At 43.2% G+C, this 22,489-nt stretch overlaps 2 protein-coding genes across 4 annotated transcripts in view; one reads left to right on the top strand and one right to left on the bottom strand.

Annotated features, from left to right (window-relative positions):
* Window positions 1-314: 314 nt before the first annotated feature.
* HSF2BP (heat shock transcription factor 2 binding protein) lies at window positions 315-6,732 on the bottom strand. 3 transcript variants are annotated; one of them, XM_078595011.1, is made up of 9 exons: window positions 6,424-6,732; window positions 5,965-6,014; window positions 5,000-5,141; window positions 4,045-4,160; window positions 3,135-3,284; window positions 2,023-2,155; window positions 1,655-1,778; window positions 1,453-1,556; window positions 315-670 (listed from the first exon to the last, which is right to left on the bottom strand). In XM_078595011.1, the coding sequence occupies exons 2-9, from the start codon at window positions 5,977-5,979 to the stop codon at window positions 459-461; spliced, it is 996 nt and encodes a 331-aa protein (XP_078451137.1). In that variant the 5' UTR covers window positions 5,980-6,014; window positions 6,424-6,732; the 3' UTR covers window positions 315-458. The 3 variants fall into 3 exon arrangements, with proteins under 3 accessions (XP_078451137.1, XP_078451138.1, XP_078451139.1); XM_078595012.1 differs by having other exon boundaries at window positions 5,000-5,138; XM_078595013.1 differs by having other exon boundaries at window positions 4,045-4,148; window positions 6,424-6,731.
* A 3,523-nt stretch (window positions 6,733-10,255) lies between these two features.
* LOC144719139 (DNA repair protein XRCC1-like) overlaps window positions 10,256-22,489 on the top strand; it is a 33,034-nt gene continuing 20,800 nt past the window's right edge. Inside the window, exons 1-6 of the mRNA XM_078595008.1 lie at window positions 10,256-10,689; window positions 13,368-13,460; window positions 14,817-14,921; window positions 15,659-15,817; window positions 16,257-16,355; window positions 16,707-16,821. Coding sequence (XP_078451134.1) covers window positions 10,639-10,689; window positions 13,368-13,460; window positions 14,817-14,921; window positions 15,659-15,817; window positions 16,257-16,355; window positions 16,707-16,821 — 622 coding nt within the window. The 5' untranslated portion in view covers window positions 10,256-10,638. The remainder of the gene's footprint in view (window positions 10,690-13,367; window positions 13,461-14,816; window positions 14,922-15,658; window positions 15,818-16,256; window positions 16,356-16,706; window positions 16,822-22,489) is intronic.

The raw sequence follows: 22,489 nt of genomic DNA, 5'->3' as shown, positions 1-22,489 counted from the left end.
AAAACTGGTTCTTAGAAATAAAAACACCTCCAGCATTGGCGAAAAATGCAGATATTAATGTACAATGAATCAATACTGTACACAAAGTTTTTAAAATGTTATTTATTTTTTGCTCACATGACATCAGCAACATTGTTTTGAAATCTGGATTATAAACTCGTTTGAATTATTTAACTTCACAACATAATGCACAGGTTGCATTAACTTTGGCACCTGAACAGAAAAACATGTCATCCAAGTTTAATACCAATCCACTGCCAGTTCGTCAATTTTCCTCAGTTGCTGAACACAAAATGATGAATCAGCAATTCAGATTTGTTTTCCTTTTGAACCGTTTTCAAAAACTTCTGTGTGCTTCAGACCTTGGCTTTATACTTTAAGACCATGCAGTTTATTTTCCCAACAAATAATCTAATAGTCAGATAACTGGATATTACTGTGGGCTCCTGAACAAAAGTCTAGGCCTTAATGTGGATGGCCTGGAGGTCTTCGTGGAGCTCCTTCGCGGCATCACGAAGCTCAACGTGCCGGTTGGCCAACAGGGACTGCAGGAAGTGCTCTGGCAAGCAGGCCCGCACACCATCTGCCACTTCCTGGCTGGTGCCGGGCTCTAGCAGCAGGGACTGGATGAGGCGCAGTGCCTGACAACGTAGCTCTGCATCCTGCTCACCTGATACAACAAGCAGTCATTGATCTGTTTAACACGTAGGCTTTCGTGACCAATATCCATAATAGAGGTTTTTTGGTTAGATCGCGTAAATAGAAATGTGTCGTTAAACCCGCCACCACCCGGCATAGCCAATTAGTAAGGTTTGTGATGTGAACAAAACATGCCAATTCGTTACTAGTTCAGCACACCCATGTTGGTGCGTAAACTCACACATTGTAGTACTAGAATTGTAGATGTTGTGGGTTTACTCTCAAACACACCGGTGTGCTGATCTAGTAACAAGATTGGCATGTTTTATTTCTGTCACAAACCTTACTAATTGGCTGTGTCGGGTGGTGGCGGGTTTAACGACAATATTTATATTTATGCGATCTAACCAAAAAACCTCGATTATGGAGATGGTTATTAATCTGTAAACAGTGATATGGAATTTAAGATTTCGTGTTTATATTGGAAAATATTCTACAGTACTTGTAAAATTATCCATACAGTAAAACCTTGGATTGCGAGTAATTTGGTCTGCGAGTGTTTTGCAAGACGAGCAAAATTTTTTAATAAATATTAATTTGATAAACGAGCGAGGTCTTGTAATGAGTAGTACGCATACGCTTTGTCTGCCGAGCGTCACGTGATCAAAACTGATATACAAGTGCTTTGATATACGAGTGCTTTGGAATACAAACACGTTTCCGGAACGAATTATGCTCGTAATCCAAGGTTTTACTGTATATACTTTTTTAATTAAATGTCACCGTTAGAATATGCAGTTCCAACAGCAGTACCTTCTAAAAGCCAACACAGGAGTTTGACCATCCCTTGTTTTTCTGCCAGGTACTGGAGTCCACTAGTGTTGATGCTGACATTATACAGTGTCATTAAAATGAGGCTGAAACAAAACAAAAACATGCACAAATATAGCCGAGATGCTTTCCTCACGATTTTACAGCAAGTTCATTTAAATAAACTACACATTCTATGACGTACGTTTTGAATTTGATGCACTGGCCGGTTGAAAGCTCCATTAATATCTGCAGAAAGACATCCAAAATGGTCTTCCCTCCAGGCATGCTCATCAAGTATTCCCGACCGCAGGCAGTGGCTGCAATATCTGAGCACACACAGGGACATGCATTAGAAGTCTTGCTAACATGTTTATGGAGTCAAAATATTACTTTAAGTACTTGGGCATATACAGTTGTAACACGATACTGTAGTAACATTTTATGAAGGCAGATTTTTGTTGACTTTCCATCTGTAAAGTAACAGGACTTAATATATAAAGTACAACTGTACAAAATGCAATAAACATTATGGTACAGTGAAGGGATTTTTTGGATTGGCTAATAGCTCACTTGTAACAATGCCAGCCATTGCCAACACAAACTGGCTTTCCTCTCCATCTTCAGTCTTAAAGTCGCCAGGCAATGATTTCACGTAGCTCTCCACTGTTTGGCTGGCGAGGGTGAAGAACTCTTTTACCTTGCACTGAATGACAGTTGCAGAAAGGTTAGTACGTTGAAAGCAAAGAACATTTACATGCTCATCACTGCAGTACTTAAGTTGGAATATCAATTCTGAATAAAACACTACACTGATGTGATAGGTGGTGTTTCATGGCCCATTGATAATTTATATTTGGTTTCATGGGAATTCACTCTTTATATAAGTCATAAATGCCCCATTTGAATGCCTATTAAACCGATATCAACATATAAAGAGTATTTTTGCCATCTCTATCAAAGCAACATTATAGTGTATTTTCAATAGAATAATGCTGTACATGCAGTCGGCACTTCAGATAATCTTACTGTATGTTTAGCAGGAATAAAAAATGTACATGAACTACGCATGGTATTTGAATGCCTAATATGCATATTCATCTTGCTGCACGCCTTGAGGTCACATGACAGATATAACCAAAACCAGCGACGTCAGGGAGCAGTCGTGATCTTCGGGACTGCTCGGGGGCATTCGGTAATGCATACCCCTCTAAGCTAGTATTTAATTGATTTTATAACAAAATATTTTAGCAAGATTCTCATTAAGAAGTTGAATTAGGTTTTTCTCTAACATTTTATCTTTTGTCTGATTTTTTTTCATTGTAAGATCAGATTTTTGTACATTAGTTCAGAGTAATATTGCTTATTAACATGCAAGGCTCTAGCTAATGCATGTTACATAAGATAGCATTGAAGATGGTGCGTAATTGTGCACTTTATTCAAATTACTCTAAAAGACAATGTTCAAAGTTGCAAACACATTTCTAGAGGAACGTGTACAGCTAATGCAGGGGTACATTTTTGTGCAAAAAAAACAATGATGCATAACCATTAGTTGAGCAATGCTTCAGGGAATTCAATATTCAGTGAAAAAAAACCCCGTATTACTAAATTGGGCGAAAACAAGCATATAGCACGCACCCATGTATGACAAGAACCAAAATAAATAGTGTAATGGAACACACCCCCACAAGGATTGACTGTACGCTGGCCTCGGAGCGAGAAACCCTCCAGAGAAGCGTGCACACGACCGCTCCCAGAGACGTGCAGAAATCCGCTTGCTGCTCCAGCTGCCGCTGTGCATCAGACAGCTGTCGCCGGGCCTGCAACTTGTCCTGAAGCACAGGAAACACTTAAGACAATATTGCGCATGCACACATGAAAGCCACCCTTAAGTAAAACAGTGAAATATTATACTTTTCGTTCATTGGCATTGATTATGCTATCTGATGAGGTTTCAATTCCATGCAATGCTTCTCCAGTAAGAATGTATTTCAAATTTGGTGGTCTTGTACGGTACTTATTATTGCATGTACTGTATTTAACATAGCCATGGCTGTAAGTTTCCACATCCAGTTTAGTCTAAAAGAGGGATTGTGGGACTTAACTGGTTTTTGCGCACAACTTTTAACTTAGTTTAAATGTTGAGTGTACATTGAAATGATGCAACTTTCATAGCATGAAAAGATGAAAGTTATCTGAAACACACTGACCAGGAACCTGTAGCCAGGAGTAGCAAAAATTTTTTTCATAAGATTAACATCGCATAAAATTAGCCTGTCTGCCTGAATAATTTTCTGCACTCCCTTGGCTAACAAAAGCAGCTTATACATCTGAGAAAATACACGTCTTGAGGACTGTACATTTTTCTTATCAAATATCTGGTTAACTGTGCCAGATCTATTGACAACATTTATTTTGAACATTATATTTCTAGAAAGAAATCTAACCAAAGCAGGTGAAAATCCCTCGGAAGGATTTGTGTGAAACGGCAGATGCATAAATATATGTATATTCTTTTATAAGCCTAGATACACTGGAATTGACGTCTAAAGCAGCAACGTTGTAAAATCCAAGTCGAGCACACTAAATTACCTCCTTCTCCTTTTGACAGTCCCCTAATGCAATGTCCAACTTTGCTCGAAGGTGCTCACAATCCACACGCAGTTTCTCCACTTCCTTGTCTCTATCTTCCAAAACTATCAAAACAGCTCACAATGCAGTGCACGACATAAGGTAATTCAGCGGTTCAGATTAGACAACAATGTACTCGTTAAATAGTTTTTATTATAAGTTCATGACTTCGAAACATGCAAATTCAACTCGTTATTTTATAAAGGAGTTTTTTTGCGGGTAATTCTTACGCTACGGCAGAGTGCTTGTAAGCCTTAGAACACCACCTGCTTGGTGTTGTAATGTTATGAGCATTATGTGCGCATATCTATTTTCATAAATAATGTTCACGAGCTCTGCAGCTTCAAGTTTCCGGAATGTTGAGCTCTCTCTGTTTGCAGCCTACAAGGTGGTGATATAATCAACAAAAGTTAATGTAATATGCATCACATCATTGGAAGCTGTCATGCACCAGTTAAATGGATTTGCTTTGAAAAGGTTATGAAGGCAGCCAGTAGAGTATTTCAAAAAAGTTATTAATGTTTTGTTTCTGAAATAAACAAACCAAAAAAATGCAGATTACAACACATGCTTTCAGAATGTATGATATGCTGAATTATTCTGATTACTTTAAAATAACACTTTCATTTGACTGTATTGATCAACTGACAGAAGATATTGGATCCCACCAAAACCATTTTTGAAAACGAATAAGCTGCTGTATTAGGCTTACAGTACTTGGAGGTGCGTTTGTATTTATACACTAAAAAGGAAAAGCACAGAGAGTGATCCCTGCAACAGTGCTTGTGAATTCAACTCTGCGAAAATGGCTATTGTGCAGTCAGGTGTGGCAAAGAAGACCCTTGAGCGATTTAACAACAAGTGACAGCAGGGTTCAGGGCTTGCTTTTGAAGGTGGTGGATGGCTCGACGTGTACCCATCTCAAGGTGTCCCAGCTTGGTGGTGGCCTGCAGGATGTCACCATGCACCACCTTGGGCAGCAATGCTTTCAACTGCATGGTTTCTGCCACCAGCTTCTGCAGCTTCTGCTGTTGCACCTTGACGAATATCGTTGCCTGCTGTCGTGTGCACACACACATGCACAATAATGTGGCTCAATAAGCCCCCTGCCACGTTATACAGCGTGATCCAGATGTCTTGTGACCCCCCCCCCCCCCCCAAATTAATTGACCCCGAACATTTTGGTTATTTTATAATGGTTACATTGCATTACAGACCGATTGGTATAACAAACATATTAAGTTTTAGAGTAATAAATGGGGGTCACAAGACCCTGTATATGATGGTACCGTATCTAAAAGAAAAAAATCGATGTATTTGTTTACACGCCTATGACGATCATCAAACCAACCCGGAATGTTTTATCATCATCTCGTGAAGATAAGCAGGGGCTAAGTCTATAATGCTTGTACAGGCGGTCACCCACAGATACAACAGTTGTTATAGACTGCTGGGGGGATATTGTTAGGCAAGCACGACTTCATTCACCAATCGATCCGAAAAGGACCAGGGCGATGAAGTATGGCCAAATAAACGAGCCCATACACAGGGCCTAGTTTTGTAAAAAAAAAACATCATTGTGTAGCGAACTACTTTTACGTAGAGCACTGTACCGTGTAAGAAAACAAACCCCCCACCGGTGAATAGAAGATCCAACAATTTTGTTTTGTTTAAGAGATTTTAAAAGCCCAAGGAGTGATGGCGTTCCTGCGAGTTTGCCTCAGGGGTAAACAAGATAGTAAATCATCGCGAGTGCGAGATTAAATACGACACAACACATACATTCTGAAGCAGGTGACTTCATTTGCAGTTATAATTGCAAGTTAAACATTTGCACACACGCGGTTTATATCAAAAGCTCTTCGCTATTTGGCGTCTTACATGATGATGGGCCATGGAGCAGACACGAAGGCCCAGGTCCCCCTCACCGACTGCGCCATAAACAACAAAATAAAAACATAGCATTAGCACAGCAACAAGACAAGTCTTTAGTTTTTTCGGTAAAGTCTTGTAGGTTAAAAGAAAGTAAATTAATAAAAAAAATTCATTTTTTTTTACCTACGTGACTTTACCGAAAAAAAAAAACAAAGAGTATGGATCCTAGCAGTCACGAAAACTTCAAATGTAGAATATTATGAGGGTGCCGAATGAGACGATAATTGTATATCGATTTCTTTTCCCGCCAAAATATCGGTGGGGGGCATGAGGCAGTTGTAGGCCTCAGGCCACGTGCCACTTACAAGACTCTGTCGGGGATTAAAGCAACGCACAAGTTGTGCGTAAACATCTACATTTACTTTACTCTACGGAGCAATTACAGCTGTGCAAAGATACACTTACCAATAGTGTGGAGAAGTATGGTCAAATGATCCCACACACGACACCTTCCCACAGTTGTCCAACCAATGGCGTAGTCTTTGGTTTCTTTCGGTAAAGTCACGGTTATTACTTATAACTACTTATATCTACTTATAACTAAGTGACTTTACCGTAAGAACAATAGAGTATGGATCCCTGCAGTCACGAAAACTTTAAATCTAGATTAGATCCAACCAATGCGGTTTAACCCCAAGTGTGTGTTCTTGTACAGAAAGATTGAGTTTGCAGGTCCATACGGCGTGGACAGCTGTTTAAATAGGGCAATATATATAATTATATATTTGATAAATATTTGTTTATATATTTGTTTATAAATATTTGCTTATGAATATTTATTTATAATTATTTGTATGTTTATACATATTTATTTATAAATATTTGTTTATAAATATTTGTTTGTGTTTCTCGCTTAAGATGGGATTTTGTAGGATGGACGTTGAGATTTATAAGGGCAACGTGGTGACCAATAAGGTCCTGAATTGCCGTCCATAAATGATGTCACGCACCTGGGGGGGGGGGGGGGGTTTGAGAAATGTGACGTCAATCAAAATGCGCAACTTTAAATATATATAGACAACACGTTTTACTTAATTAAATAGACTTTTAATAAATGTTTTCTCCTACATCAGAGTGCAGCGGCACATTAAATACAGCACTACAATGACAATAGTTTAAAGCGATTTGAAGCATGTTTTAGGTTTTTTTTTTGGGGGGGGGCAGAGCTTTGTGACGTCATATTTGAGGGGGGGGGGTCTGACTTATTGTGACGCCGTGTGACGAGGGGGGGGTCAAAATCGTCCAAAATCGCGTGACATCATTTATGGACGGCCCCTAAGGGGTTGACGGATATGCCTCCATTTGGTGGGTGGGGGGGCCCTCATCTAGCAGTGGATTGGCAAGAAATGGACTGAGACTGCCACGTATGCCCTGTACTCTTGCGTTTGTATTGAGCCCTGTGTAGTAAGAAAGCAACGTGGCCAGTTTGCATCAGCACTTCAAAGGACAATTCTCCCTGAGGTTCTTTAAATATAGGAGCCAAGGGAATGGTGCCCTCCTCAAAGTTACTTTACGATGGGCCTTTAACTCTCCCACGGGGTACGTGGCAGTAACGATTCTGGCACAAGAATCTGTAGTGCTTGTCTAGCAAACAATAATGATCTCACGCCGCCTACAGTCAGCATGAATACATTACCTGTACAGTACTTTGTAATCAAAATAAACAACGATTTATGTGTAGTTATTCCTCCTATAGCCCTCTAAAGTGCTGGTGTCAAGTCGCTATTGGTCAACCTCACGCCACCCACACTCAGACGTATTTGTGTCTGATGGTGCCATGCCCTTAAAAAAAGATATCTACCTTTATTTTGACATTTGATACTAAAACATGCATTCTCACGCAATGGAGTTACACTTTAAAAAATAAAGTACACTTCAAGATAAGTTACAAGAAAACTAACATGGTAAAATTTCCAGGGTCACTCCACAGACAATGTTAAGTTGAAAATGTAACCCCACTGATGCATGCCTGGACGGAGGATCACAGGATTTAAAGTTTTCGTGACTGCACGAATCCATACTCTTTGGTTCTTTCGGTAAAGTCACGTAGGTGAAAATAAAAATAATAATAAAAATAACTAAATTAAATCACGACGTTTCGGGCGCAACACAAACGTCCGTCATTAGGTGGCGACAACCACAGCGAAAACTTCAAATCTAGAATAATATTAAAGCTATCAACTCTTTTGGGGGTGCAGCAGTGGCGAATTGATTTGCACATTGCACTGCAGAACTATGACGCTTGGGACCTGAGCTTGGTTCCAGGAAACTGTAATACATTCCTGCGGAGGGAGCTGGTAGGAACGTTGGGTTGCTCGGTCAATGGCCAGTGTCAACGGCGGCGTGGTGTATTCCGCAAATATGTCCGACTGTGAGGGCGGGCACAAGCCGGCGTGAGTAGGTTAAACGTTGAGTTTTATAAGGGCACCACGGGGTGACTAGCCCCTCCCCACCCAGCTCCACCCCTCCCACCCCCCACCCAGCCCCACCCTCCCCTCCCAACCCAGCCCCTCCCCACCCTCCCCACCCAGCACCTCCCCACCCAGCCCCTCCCCACCCAGCCCCACCCCTCCCATCCCCCACCCAGCCCCACCCTCCCCACCCAGCCCCTCCCCACCCAGCCCCACCCTCCCCACCCAGCCCCTCCCCACCCAGCCCCACCCCACCCCCCACCCAGCCCCACCCTCCCCACCCAGCCCCTCCCTACCCTCCCCTCTCTACCCAGCCCCTCCCATTTTTGGATGCACGACGGACGGACACATAATCCCCTGTGGGTTGGTGTAACCAGGTTCCTTCTAGTAAAACATAATCTAGATTTGAAGTTTTCGTGACTGCAGGGATCCATGCATAATTGGTGAGTGGCAAATGAACCAGTAATGGCGCTCAATCTGCTTTCGCAATATCTGATAAGGTATATAATACTTCAATCATCCAATGTATGTCATTAAAGGATATATATGTGTAGAGATTTTATGTAGATGAGGGGCTAAAACTAATTTATACAACTTTTTCATCTGACCTTTCATCTCGATATCTGGGGATTCGTTTTGCTTTCAAGGCAATTTGGAGGTAGGTTTAACATTAGTTTTGTTTAACTAGACTAAAAAAAGTTATAGAATATAAATCACGAAGCATGCCTTTGGTGCCCAGTTTGGCTGGCTGCTGGCTCATTGCAGCATAATAAATTCAGAAGTTTGTCTTTTAAATGCCTGTTCTGGAAATTTAGAGTTTCTCAAACTCTGAAAGGCTTTGTATTGACAAAACTAAATAATGAAGTAAACTAAAATGTAAAAAAAAATGCTTTAAGAAAACTTTATATTGATGTGAACACCAGAAGAATTTGAATTCAGATAATGTATTATGACTGGTCCAAGCTTTTTACTGCTTAAACAAATGCTGCTGTAAAATATGAATTCAGAACAAGAGGCAACCCCACAGCATTAAACAGGCGACACTGCTGGTAAAGGACTCAACAGAAGCCGACATTTGCTGCTTTAAATAAAATCAGCTGGAAAACTAAGTTTTCTGAAGACTCATAAGCTGATGGATCTAAATGTAGCTTTGTGTTATTTAAGGCAGTGAAAGGCTCGTCTCTAATGCATGCTGTAAGTGAAGGCCTGCGATGTGCCCAGGGGATGGCAGTACAGAAGTGGGATGGCTTCATTTGTACAAAGTATTGGGGCGCTATCCCATCACCGCATGCAAAGGGATTTCTCCGGATAACTCTGGTTTGCTTACACATGTAAAACAATCACGTATGGTATTGGCCTATCAATATACGTCTTGAGACAGTGATGTTTTACATGGTTAAACAGAGGTCACCATTACAGCACTGTAGTGTATATTGCCAAATTACAGGACAATCTTGAAGAAGAAAAAAACGTCTGTTGAGTCAGTGAAGATATTCTGGTGATGATACACAGGTCATTACAAAATGATACAAATACTTTGGCCATCGAGTTTGAAGACTCGTTGAAGTTGTACTGGATCAAGTGCTCATCGCTCTTTCAACCCCAGTGTGCATTGTTGCTGCTGATGGACAATCAGGTCCTTGTTCGCTGCTGCTCAAGACATCGTTGGCGTCCTTCCACCCTCCACGTCTGGCGAGAGAGACAGAGGAGACCTCTCAGCTCGCATTGCAAGTGCGTTAGTTACCTTGTGTGTGTGACAAACGCCCTGAGGGCGTCGCCGCGCGATGGGAAGCGCAGCGCCCGCTTTGAGGCCGCCCCCGAGGCAGATCTGCACTTTGGAAGCTTCCATACGGGGCCTCGGTTGGCTTTGTACGAGGAGGCGCTGCTCTCAACCTCGTTTTCTTACCGAAGGGTTTTCCGCTCCCCCCCCACCCGATGTATTTCATCACTCGTTTAATCGCACAGCTAATCACACGACTAATTAAACAACGCACACGATTATTTATAGTCGGGGCTCGTACGTTTTGACACGAGGAAGCGCGGACGCCTGGGCAGATTTGGGACTAGCCTGGTCGATTTGTGCTAGGCCCTGGTGACTTTTTTTTTAAATGTGAAGAATATTTTTTGTTTCAACGAAAAAAAAGATTGTATTTTATATTAAGCGTATAGCGTCGTGGGGTTTTATTTTAAATACGAGTTTGTTGTTGAAATGACTGAAGTAACGCCCGTGAAAGTTATACATTGCAGCAGCCAAGACACGGTAAGGCGATTTTCTCAAAAGGGGGGGCTTCGCTCTGCACATGTGGCGATCCTGCACTACTGTACCGTGTAAACACGCGTGCTGCCCACAGCACGAACAACTGTTCACTCGTTATAACGCGTTGTTAAATCATTATGAGTATACTTTATAGCAAGTTCAGATGCAGAGTAAAACGCCATACACTGAGCAGTTACCCGGTATGTGCCTCCAAATCCGTTAGATTTTTTTTATAGAGACTAAGCATTTGTGCCTGGGTTGGTTTCTTTTGTTATGGGCTGTATGGTGGGCAGCAAACATTAATTGCAGCAACACCAATGGAGACTAGTCTCTAAGAAAAGCTGTCTCGGGTGTGGACCAATCAACTTCAAGGACAGTGCATATCATCAGAGTTTCTTTTTGTTTGCATTTGACTGCTTGTGTTGTGGTTATTGCAAACATGATGCCTTGTATAAAGGTGTCAGTTTTTGTACCCGTTGAAAGGGTAAAAATTTATCACTATTAATTGCAGGACTTTTTTAAAGTCCTAACTGCCTTTAAAGCTAGCACTAACCAGCACGGTGAGGTATGGTCAAACGACCCGCACGGCGTGGGGAGCCCCTCATCCAGCAGTGGATTGGCAAAAGGAGCTGTACATGTACTGAGGCACAGTGATGGGTTGCTCAGGTGCAACAGAAATTAATCCCGATCGATGCAGCCCAATCAACCTCACCAACGTCAATGATCCTCGTGTGTCGATGAAATTGGTAACCACCTCGTGAGGCGCTGCTGCCATGGTATTGGGCCTGAATTGTTCTTCGGATAGACTGGTCCCTGTCACAATAACGCGGAGTTACTTCCCACTGACTTAAGCCTGCCGGCGGGATTGAGCGGTTCCCACGACTTATTTTGCAAGTTGTGAATGTGTCTGCTTTTGATAAAGATGTACAGGGCTATGAAGGTCCTATAGTGTTTTTGTCAATCGCATCAGCTCCTGCTTGCACATTCAGATGCGTGGTGTTACAGGCAGCTGGGGTGCTACATTATGGGCAGTTAGAGGGGCAGTGCATCAAAATCTATGCTGCCACGTGAGCACGAACAGACGTGGTGAAGTATGGTCAACGACCCCCCACGATCCGCATGGCGTGGGGAGGGAGGCCCTCATCCAGCAGTGGATTGACAAAAAAAATCTGTATTTGCACAGTATAATGAAATCTATCAATTACTTGCTAACTTTGTTTAGTCGTGTGTATGTTTTAAAAAATAGTTATTAAACGAATATCGTGTCGAGCTTTCACGGAGGTACTGTTACGTGTTAAAATATGACACAAAACACGGCATTGTGGGGATGACATACTGTATATTGCATCGGCCCACTGGGAAATTAAAGTGGGATATGAGGTGCAATTTGATCACCGATCTTGCTCCGAAAGCAGATGGTGATGTACGGCAGTAGAGATCATGAATGGCAGAACACTGATATGCAGTCACGGGTTTTTATATTCTAAAAGATTACAATTTTGCTGGAAATCAAAGCTTTCGAAAATAGTGCCTTTTTAAGGATAACTTTTGTTCAGTTAGAGTAGATGATTCTTGAGCGTATTTTACATTACAATAGCATCATATTAAATGGATCTACGAACTCTTACTCTCCCTGTAACATTCTTTGTATTGAGGTACATGTCCCTTTACAAGAGCTAAAACTTGCCTCCAATAAAGACAATTGCCACGTTTGCTGCAGAATTAGATGGTTTTCGAAGACCCAAGTCGCTTTCAAATGCACCAAATCTCGTCAGCTTTAGGAAACTGCGGTTGAGCCTGGTTAGAACTTCGATGAGCCTGGATGACCACCACCAGCGCTTGTCAGGTGCTGTAGTCATGGGGCACCGACGAAGTGTCCAGGAAATTGCAGTGCTGTCCCCATCCCTTTGAGTGCCTGGAATATAAAATGTGTAACAGGGTATGTTTCCACAGGCCAAGCAATGCGTGGCAGTCTCAAAATAGTCGCACTAAATAATTTTCCATCGCAGAGTGTGCATTCTCAAAAGTTTGCTGTCTTTGAGTCTGAAATTAACATTTTTTTGACTTAAAGCTTTCGTGACTGCAGGAATTCATATTCTTTGGGTCTTTCGGTAAAGTAGCGTAGATAGGTTCAAATAAATAACAAAAATACAGAAAACTACGACGTCATCTGATGACGACCGCTTGTGTTGCGATCGAAACGTCGTATTTTTTTTGTTATTTCTTTAAACCTATCTTCGTAACTTTACCGAAAAACCCAAAGAATATGAATAATGTTTTGTTCGGATCACACGCGCCCGTTTCTGTTGATGACAGAGCTGTAATAAAAAAAACAAGGAGTAATGCCTGCACGAATGCACTTGAAAAGGACAGAGTCACACGTTAAAACGTGCATGCAATAATGGGGATCATAGTTATTGTACCAGAACCACCCACCCGTTTCAGTTCTTGGCAGATGGTAGAGCACTAAAAATGTTCGGTCAATAGGTGGTAGTAGTACATCAACGGGGAGGCTTTTTTTTACCACTGCGTATCATTTCCTGTCCAGCTTAAAAATGTAAGTTTTGTCGGTTGTGTATACCAGTTAATAAAAAATCCTTGTCATTTAAATGTACATGTTTACAATGGTATTTCACACATTGTGATGGAAGTTGAGTGATGGTTCTTATTTTTGTACTTAGGTTGCCACTGCTGAGAACCTCCTTAATACGGATGCAGACAAACCGTGGAAAAGTAAAAGCTATGGAGAAAAGCAAATCATTGTAACACTACAGGTACATTTACACTTTTAGTGGGACGTGCATTTCATGGGGGGTGGATCTTTGGCACAGTGATTGGTGCACTGATTCCTAGCCTTGGCTAACAGCAGTATCGAGTGATATGTGAACTGGTCTCGTAGTCCACCCCTCTCACCTACCCGCACTGATCAATATGCTGATGTATGGTCAAACAACCCTCTTATAAAGCACGGGGAGGTCTTCAACAGTGAGTTGACATGGCTGTATATGAGTGCATACATAACATGATCTTGAATGTCTATTGACAGTGAAATTGTCAAAATTTAAGTTACTAAATCGGTATTAAGGTCTGATTTTTTAAAATAAATATCTAACATTGATGGGCTATAATCTTGATATAAACAAAGAGAAAATATCGTAATTTTATTTCATTTTGTGACACTTGCTTACTTTCGTAAGAATTAAATTATACCTCTACTTGAGTTACCTAGTTTAAGGACTGCATATACAGGAATTCCTCGAAGTAACGGGTTACATTCCTGAGACCTGTTTGTAAGTCAATGTGTTCATTTCTTGGAACTAAATATTTAATTGTACAAATGGTCAGTGTTAATAAATGTTTTATGGTTCAACAAAAAAGGGAAGCATTGGTTAACTCATAAATAAGAAACATTGTACATTTGCATGTTATGCTGTAATAATAATGTACAGTGAATAAAACAAAATAAAGTCGGATGGTTCACTGTCATGCATCGCGCGGGATGCTGGGGATCATTACATATCGTGGGGGATCGCTCCACCAAACAAAATAGTTCCGTGGTTCTGTTCATAAGGACGTTCACAAGTTGGCTGGTTAAATATAATATCTTATGGTTGTGTGTTTCTAAGTGTTGATGCTCGTAAGTCAGACGTTTGTGTCTTGGGGACTGCCTGTAGTTGCACATACAGAGCTAGTTGTGGCATCTTTTTAAAACACTTACCAAACAAGAATAAATAGCCATTAAAACCAACGCATTGTATAGTGGCTATATGAATCTGTGTTGCAAAAGTATTTTTGGGAACCTCTTTGGTATGATGTTGTGAAATGATTTGGTTATGTTTGGCTTTTTTATTTTGCTAATGAAAATCACTAAATAACTGTGTATCCTTATATTTAAATATACACTTATAAATGCAGTAAAGACTGATGTACATTACCACTACAGATACATATAATTGGAGTAAGATACATTAACATTGTCACTCAAAGCTATTTTACTTCAATTTGGTTAAATTAGTTGAATATGCATTTTTGATAAAAATACTTTATACTCGTATACCTAATGTCTTTTGATTTGTATTGACGTAAACATATTTTCATCTCTTTGCACACTTCATAAAAAAATATTAAAGTTTGAAAATCCAGAGCAAATACATGCTGTGGAAATTCAAAACAATGGGTCTGCCTTTGTGGAAGTGCTGGGTGGCAACGTCAAGTCCTTTGACCAAGATTATGAGGTGAGAGTTATATATTTTTGTTGTATAAATGTTAACATTTTGCCTTTTTCTTTCATATTGTCAACGGAAGAGCAATTATTTGAGATTCAATTCTGATTGATTTAACTATTCAGTTTTGTGAATTGCCAATATGCTACCTTCAAATGTACATTTGGGGCAGTGCGAAAGTTCTGTGGTCCATGGTTTGGTGTTCGTGGCAGCAGTCATACAGGAGATTATTTTATTTTTCACTTATGCATCTTCAGTAGTTTGTGTGGATCTTATTAAGTGCTGCCCATTGTTTCTGTGGACAATTGCAGCCGGGCAGTGTTAACACGTGTAATTAAATATACTTTAAAGTGTTGTGTGCATTGAAAATATAGCATGGACATTGCAATGCCAAATAATATAAATCTCTATAATTGGCATCTCTGAAATTTGAAGGGCTTAATTCCATATTTTCATTATACAACACTTTAGAACATAAGACACACATCTAAACTTTTGCCCGGTGTCAATACATTTATGTAAATGTGGTCTCGCACATCCACAGACACCTACCGGATTATAAGACACATGCCCAACTTTAGTTTAAAAATACAGGGGGGAAATTTACTTGTCATAATCAGGAGAATACAGTAATGCAGTTACTCTGATGTGCACATACTTGTATTGAGTCACTAGTACGTAAGTCTGAACACTCTTATGAGTCAGGTACACTAAAAATGCACACTTAACTTTGTTCTCTCTCTCTGCAGGTGATTTGTGCCATGTCATTCTTTATGAGCCCTGGAGAGAGTAAGCGAGCTCAGAACACAGATAGGGTGCGCATATTTGGCCCTGAGAAGCTGTGTCGGCCTGCAGCTGATAAGCAATTTGAGACTGTGAAGATTGTTTGCACCCAGCCCTACACTAAGGTGTGCACTTTGCATCATAAACGTGACATCTACTGGTTTTGATGATTTATCACTCTTAGTTTTGCCTAGTCTCCGAATGCATATTCCAACTGATTATTGATACAATTAAAATGGTATTTAAGAAAATCCAGTCTCAAAAGAGAGCACATGTAATGCATATACAATCCAATATAACTCATTACTGAACAAGCCATAATTCAAGGCTTACTATGATGCAGGGCTTGAAGGGCAACTGGGAGATTGATAGTTTGCTATAATGATTACTGCTGCAGCTTTGTTTCTGATGCTTTTGGCAATTATGTAAAAGGCCAAAGAAGGCATAAAAGGAAATTACAATTGTATTATAACAGACTAATTAATTTCACATTGGCAGCAGCGATTTGCCTTAACCAATGCTTTGGCTGGCTCCGTGCCGATCTCTTGTGTCCTTACTTGGCAGAATCTCAAGTTTGGCTTGGCTTGCATAAAGTTTTACTCTCCTCCAGAGCCTGGCACCAAGTGGACTGGTCCAAGCACCTCCCATTTGAAAGACTCCCCTGTAAGATTGCACCATTTGCTAACGTCACCCATGACATTCACCACTCTCATTGCAGAGTTAATCTCATTTCACGGAATGAACGGAACCGCACTACATTAGCCAAATGAGTCACCCTGGATTTTTGGAGTGCCAACGGCAGCGGTAGATTTAATGTGTATTGCGTGAGAAAATTGTTAATCATTGCATGCACTGATTTAAGCACACCTGATGTATGCCTCAGAAAACGTGGGTAGACTCGTTAAAATCATCGAAGGGGAGTTCATTTAATTATCTGTACATTAGCATGTGTATCGATTGATTCTTATATGATATGTGTTTTTAATTTCCTGTTCTCTCCCATGCTGTTGGTAGAGAGGGAAAAAACTTGCAGGTTTTAAAATTAAAGAGGAAGATGAAAGTGAAGATATAAAGCCAGGGGCATTATTCTTTGGCAAGAGCAGCCCTCCAGATCATGACTCTCCAAAAGGTAAATGGCAAATGCGTAAACAATACTGTTGACTGTGCGCTTGATGTTTGTCAACATGCTGTAGAGTTCATAATCAACGTTTTTGGGTTTAGATCGCGTTATTTATAAATGTGTCGTAACCCTCCACCACCCGACACGGCCAATCAGTAAAAAAGTGTCACGTTGACAAAAGACAAATTAGTTCACTGCTTTAGCCCACCGGTGTGTTGAAGCGCGAAACCACAACATTTACAATTTGAGTACGACGTTTTGCTGGTAATTGCATCCAGCATCATCGGGCAATTCGCCAGAATGGTGAGGCTCTGCTGTGTCTCCCGTTCTTATATAGAGCAGCAGCAGGGTGACGTCATCATTAACTCATTAACTCATCAGGTGCAAAGATTTGAGGGGTGAGTTATTGTAATTATATACTAGATTAGTAATCAGGCTATTGTTACGATGCGAGTTGTAGATTAGTAATCATTTGGAATGTGTTTTATTGTGATTATGCTACATTAGTAATCAGTTAGTGTTTGTTTCCCTTATAAGGAATTGTAATGTATCTTATTTAATAATACGCTTCCAGGCCGCACTAAGCCTGTAGCTGTCTGAGCGATTAAAGTTATTTCTGTTTCTCTCAATTTCAATCGATTCTCTAATTAGTCTTTGCCAGTAGTAACTAGTTTTACACAACACTTCAACGTTGTCAAAATCAATTGAGTGTCCCTGTTGGCATGCATGTTCTGCCACTGCCGACAGTTGTGTTTGTGATAATTTAATATTTCTCTGGTGTTCTTTTAGTCTTACACTAACGTTACGCCCTATCTGTCCAATATAGCATCTGCCACATACACAATTAATCCGATATACACCTTCTGTTGATAATTTAGGTAATTCGTCTTTAGTGCACGTTACTAGTTGTTGAATTTTGTGTACTGTACCAAATCTTACTGTAATGTTTTGCTTTTGCAAAACACGGGCTAATTTGTCAGTTACTCCTGAGATAAATGGTATTTTTATTGTTTTAATAATCTGATCGCTTTCAGCAGTGTTGCTTTGCGATCGTGATTTGGCATTTAGTGCTCTGTTAATTTGAGCATTATTGTAGCCATTCTGTCTTAGTGCTTCTTTAACATGTTTAATCTCTCTGGTGAAAGTCTAGTGAGAGAGATTAAACATGTTAAAGAAGCACTAAGACAGAATGGCTACAATAATGCTCAAATTAACAGAGCACTAAATGCCAAATCACGATCGCAAAGCAACACTGCTGAAAGCGATCAGATTATTAAAACAATAAAAATACCATTTATCTCAGGAGTAACTGACAAATTAGCCCGTGTTTTGCAAAAGCAAAACATTACAGTAAGATTTGGTACAGTACACAAAATTCAACAACTAGTAACGTGCACTAAAGACGAATTACCTAAATTATCAACAGAAGGTGTATATCGGATTAATTGTGTATGTGGCAGATGCTATATTGGACAGACAGGGCGTAACATTAGTGTAAGACTAAAAGAACACCAGAGAAATATTAAATTATCACAAACACAACTGTCGGCAGTGGCAGAACATGCATGCCAACAGGGACACTCAATTGATTTTGACAACGTTGAAGTGTTGTGTAAAACTAGTTACTACTGGCAAAGACTAATTAGAGAATCGATTGAAATTGAGAGAAACAGAAATAACTTTAATCGCTCAGACAGCTACAGGCTTAGTGCGGCCTGGAAGCGTATTATTAAATAAGATACATTACAATTCCTTATAAGGGAAACAAACACTAACTGATTACTAATGTAGCATAATCACAATAAAACACATTCCAAATGATTACTAATCTACAACTCGCATCGTAACAATATCCTGATTACTAATCTAGTATATAATTACAATAACTCCCCCCTCAAATCTTTGCACCTGATGAGTTAATGAGTTAATGATGACGTCACCCTGCTGCTACTCTATATAAGAACGGGAGACACAGCAGAGCCTCACCATTCTGGCGAATTGCCCGATGAGGGGGAAACTGCCCTGGCTTGCCAGGGGAGACACCAGGAGCATCGAGGTGATCCTTCCAGCCCGTCCGGATCTCAAGTGAGACCTAGCCACCAGCCCCGAGGCCTGCGAGGGCCCTGACCGTGTGGCCAGGGATGACCACGCTGCCAAAAAGCGGGGACTGCTGGAGAATGGAGACGGAAATCGCAACAGACGAAGAGGGGAAACGACGAGAGTCAAGGACCACGAGGGCCACCCGAGTTGCTGAAGGAGACCGGGATGACCGAGCCGCCCAGCTTATGCTCGCAGCAGATGAAAAGGAAGCAGGGAGAGCGCCAAGAGAAATGAATGCCACCTGCACTGCTGAGGGAGCCAGGGACGGCAGAGTCGGCCAGACGGTGACTGCAGGAGACAAGAAGAAGACACGGCGAAAGCAGAGGGCCACCGACACCACCTGTGCCGCCGGAGGGGACTGGGGCAACCAGACCGACCCGCTGGCAGCAGGGGGATGCGTGGAGGAGGCACGGAGACGGATGGAGGGGAACGCGGCGGAGGCACGGCAGAAGGAGAGGATAGAGGAACTGGATGGGAGGGTGGGAGCTGATGGAGTGGGTGAGGGAGGCCGAGGAGAAAAAGGTATGGCGTCCGGAAGCAGAGAGGCGGGTGCCCCCGAGCGGAGGGTGGGGAACGAAGCCAGGGAGACGCCAGCAACCCTGGGGCAGGGGGAGGCCCGGAGGGAGAACGTGACAGTGGACGCTGGACCGGTGGGAGCTGGGAGGCCCCGGGAACGAGACGGGAAATGGCGAGGCGGGGCAGGGGTGAGTCTGACACCACCTCATGTCAAACGACATAATTGCGTCAAGAGTAATGATGAAGGACGAGGTAGCAGAAGAAGTGACCATCGACCGAGCAACCTTTGTACGGTCAATAATGATGGGCTTGCTACAAATAGAGCCGACAGACTTGTACTGTTTGATAACTCTGCCGGGAGGGAGGGCGTTTGATGTAAGCTTCAACTCAAGCCCCCTGCTACAAAGATTTATGACCCGCTTCGAGGAAAAGGTGGAGGAGAAGCCATTGATATCAATGAAGCTACAACTGTTATCAGAGCTGGACACGAAGGTGGTGACTATTTTCCTATACAATGAAGCCCTACTTGACCACGACGTGGAGGTCTGGCTAAGACAGCACTGCTCGGTACTGTCGGGCTGTAAAAAGGTGAGGGACTCGGTGGGGATATGGACAGGGGCAAGACAATGGAGGGTGCGGCTGAAAACAGAGGGAGGGACCTTGAGACACATCCCGAGTGCCCTGAACATAGGAGGCAACCGGGGATATGTTGTGTATGCCGGACAACCTAAACTGTGTAGGAGGTGTGGGGGCAGCGGTCACCTGGCCGCAGTGTGCAAGACAAAAGTCTGCTATAGATGCAAGGCACTGGACCACGAGGTAGAAGAATGCAGTGTTCCGGCACAATGTAACCTATGTGGTAGCCGAGAACATCTGTACAAAAATTGTCCGGAGTCGTACGCCAACAAGGTTAGGGCGTATAGGGTAGGAGGAGCGAGGGATGAGGAAGGGGGTGGGACCAAACTGGACCCGGATAAGGAACTGGTGAGGGAAGGACGTGGGGAGGTGGCTGAGCAGCAGCCACCAGCAACGGACGGAGGGGGAGAAGGGGAGAGGCATGCAAAAAGAGCAGAATCGACATCGAGCGAGCAGGAAGAGGGGCTGGCGGGGGAGGGGAGCGACGGCATGGGCAGCATCTCCGAGACGACCGTGGAAGACTGGGCGGAGGCGGTGGAGGAGGATGAAGGAAAAGGGGAACGACAGCAGGAGGAAGGCGGTAGCGAGACATGGGAGGGACCAATCGGAAGGAAAAGGAGGATAAGGAGAGCCCCAAAAAGAGGCGCCCCTTCAGGCAGCACGGAATCCTCGGACTCCTCGCCGGACACAGAGGCCTCGAGGGAGGGGATGGAGGAAAGGGTGGAGAGCCGGCGCAGGGGGAAACCCTTGAGAACAAGGGGCAAAATGAAATTGTGGGAACTGGCGAATGAAGATGCCCGATGTCCGCGGTTCTATTTGTAATGTGTATGGAACCCCTTGCACAGGCAATGAGAAACAATGAGGAGATTAAGGGAGTGACCATCCCCGGGAATAAGGAACAGGGGAAGGTGGCGCTATATATGGATGACGTAGTCGTGCTCTGTAGGGACGTGGCATCAGTGTGGGGGGCCATGAAGGAGACAAACCGCTTCGGCCTGGCCTCCGGCTTGAAGGTGAACGCGAAGAAGAGCGAATTGATGGCCTTCGGGGACCCGAGACTATTTGAGGGCCGGCCGCCTGAGTTGGGGATGAACACGGAGGAAGTCAAGGTCTTGGGAGTGTCCTTTTGCCGAGAGAGGTCGGCGGAACGAAACTGGGACGGGAGGATAAAGCAGGTAAAGGGACAGTTAGGCAAGTGGGCCGGGAGACGGCTCACGATGGAAGGGAGGATTCTGGTAGTGAGGGTGGTGGTTTTACCAACACTCAACTACCTCGCATATGTGTACCCGCCAGGTAGGAGGGAGGCAAGAATCCTGGAATCGCTGTTGTTTCAATTCATTTGGGGAGGCGGGATGGATGGAGTGAAGAGGGTGGTGATGTGTAAACGCGTCGAGAACGGGGGGAAGGGTGCCCCAAATATTGCACGTGTGCTGTCCTCAATTTTTGTGTGCAACACTTTGAGGTTATTCTTTTCCGAAGAGCCCCGGGGGAAGGCCGCTTGTTATTTAAGGTATCGCCTGATGTGGCTCCTGAGGGGGCTCGGGATGACCCAATTACCGGCGGGCACGCCCTTGGCCTGGCCACAAGGATGGCTGAATGCGGCGGTGGGTGACTACATAAAAGAGTACAATTTGAGTCAGAGAGGGGGACCGTGGAACTCCAAGGAGGTATTGGCCAAAGTAAACAAAGGGGAGGCCTGCGAGGGGGTGATGGGCGCGAAGAGGACTATGTACCGTCAAGTGTGGAGGAACACTTCATCAATGGCGCTCACAAAAGAACAGAGAGATCTGTCCTGGTTGGCGGTGTGGGATAGATTGGAGACGAGGGGCTTCATGTTTTCTCGCCGAATGACACGTTCGCCCAAATGCCCGAGGGGCTGCAACACAGATGAGGACGCGGTGCACGTCATGGTGAAGTGTCCCTTCGCACAGGAGGTGTGGAGACTGAGCAGTCCGCTGTTGTCCTGGTTTTACCCGTCGCAGGTGATAAGTCAGGACATAATAGGCGCGACAAAGGAGGCCTTGTGGGGAGCTCGCAGAAAAGAGTTGGATGGGTCCCCTATATCACCGTTGGAGGTGTGCTACTGGGCGAGGAGGTTGCTAGAAAGGGTGATGGAAGTAGACCGGGTTAGGCTGGGATACAAGGCCGCAGGTGTAAAGTGGAAGTGGCCCCTACCCGGGGTGGGGTAGCAAGGGGACCGGCGGGTATAGGGAAGGGATAGTGAAGGATGGCCATGCACATTTTAGCCGGCCTGCTAAGTCGTGTGGGCGAGGAATGTACGTGTTCGATTGGGGGAAGGCGATGTGATGGAGCAGCGCATGGGTGAATGGTGGTGATGAATGTGAATAAGGGGAACGGGGCGGTGTGCGTTATGGCGGCGAGCTTTTTTTTGTTGCATTGTATGTGGATGGAGCCCGCGGATGTG

Source organism: Lampetra planeri, chromosome 5 (genome assembly GCF_965212315.1).
Source record: "Lampetra planeri chromosome 5, kcLamPlan1.2.h2, whole genome shotgun sequence".
Lineage (NCBI taxonomy): Eukaryota > Metazoa > Chordata > Hyperoartia > Petromyzontiformes > Petromyzontidae > Lampetra > Lampetra planeri.
Note: the sequence above shows the minus strand (reverse complement) of the source record. Positions and strands in the feature narration are given on the sequence as shown.

What these genes read in the sequence shown, in the direction of transcription:
- HSF2BP (XM_078595011.1), bottom strand. An exon ending in GCTGGGACACCTTGAGATGG is followed by an intron (nt 4,161 to 4,999) that starts GTACACGTCGAG and finishes CTGCATTGTGAG; the next exon opens with CTGTTTTGATAGTTTTGGAA. An exon ending in CCTGTGTTGGCTTTTAGAAG is followed by an intron (nt 671 to 1,452) that starts GTACTGCTGTTG and finishes TTGTTGTATCAG; the next exon opens with GTGAGCAGGATGCAGAGCTA.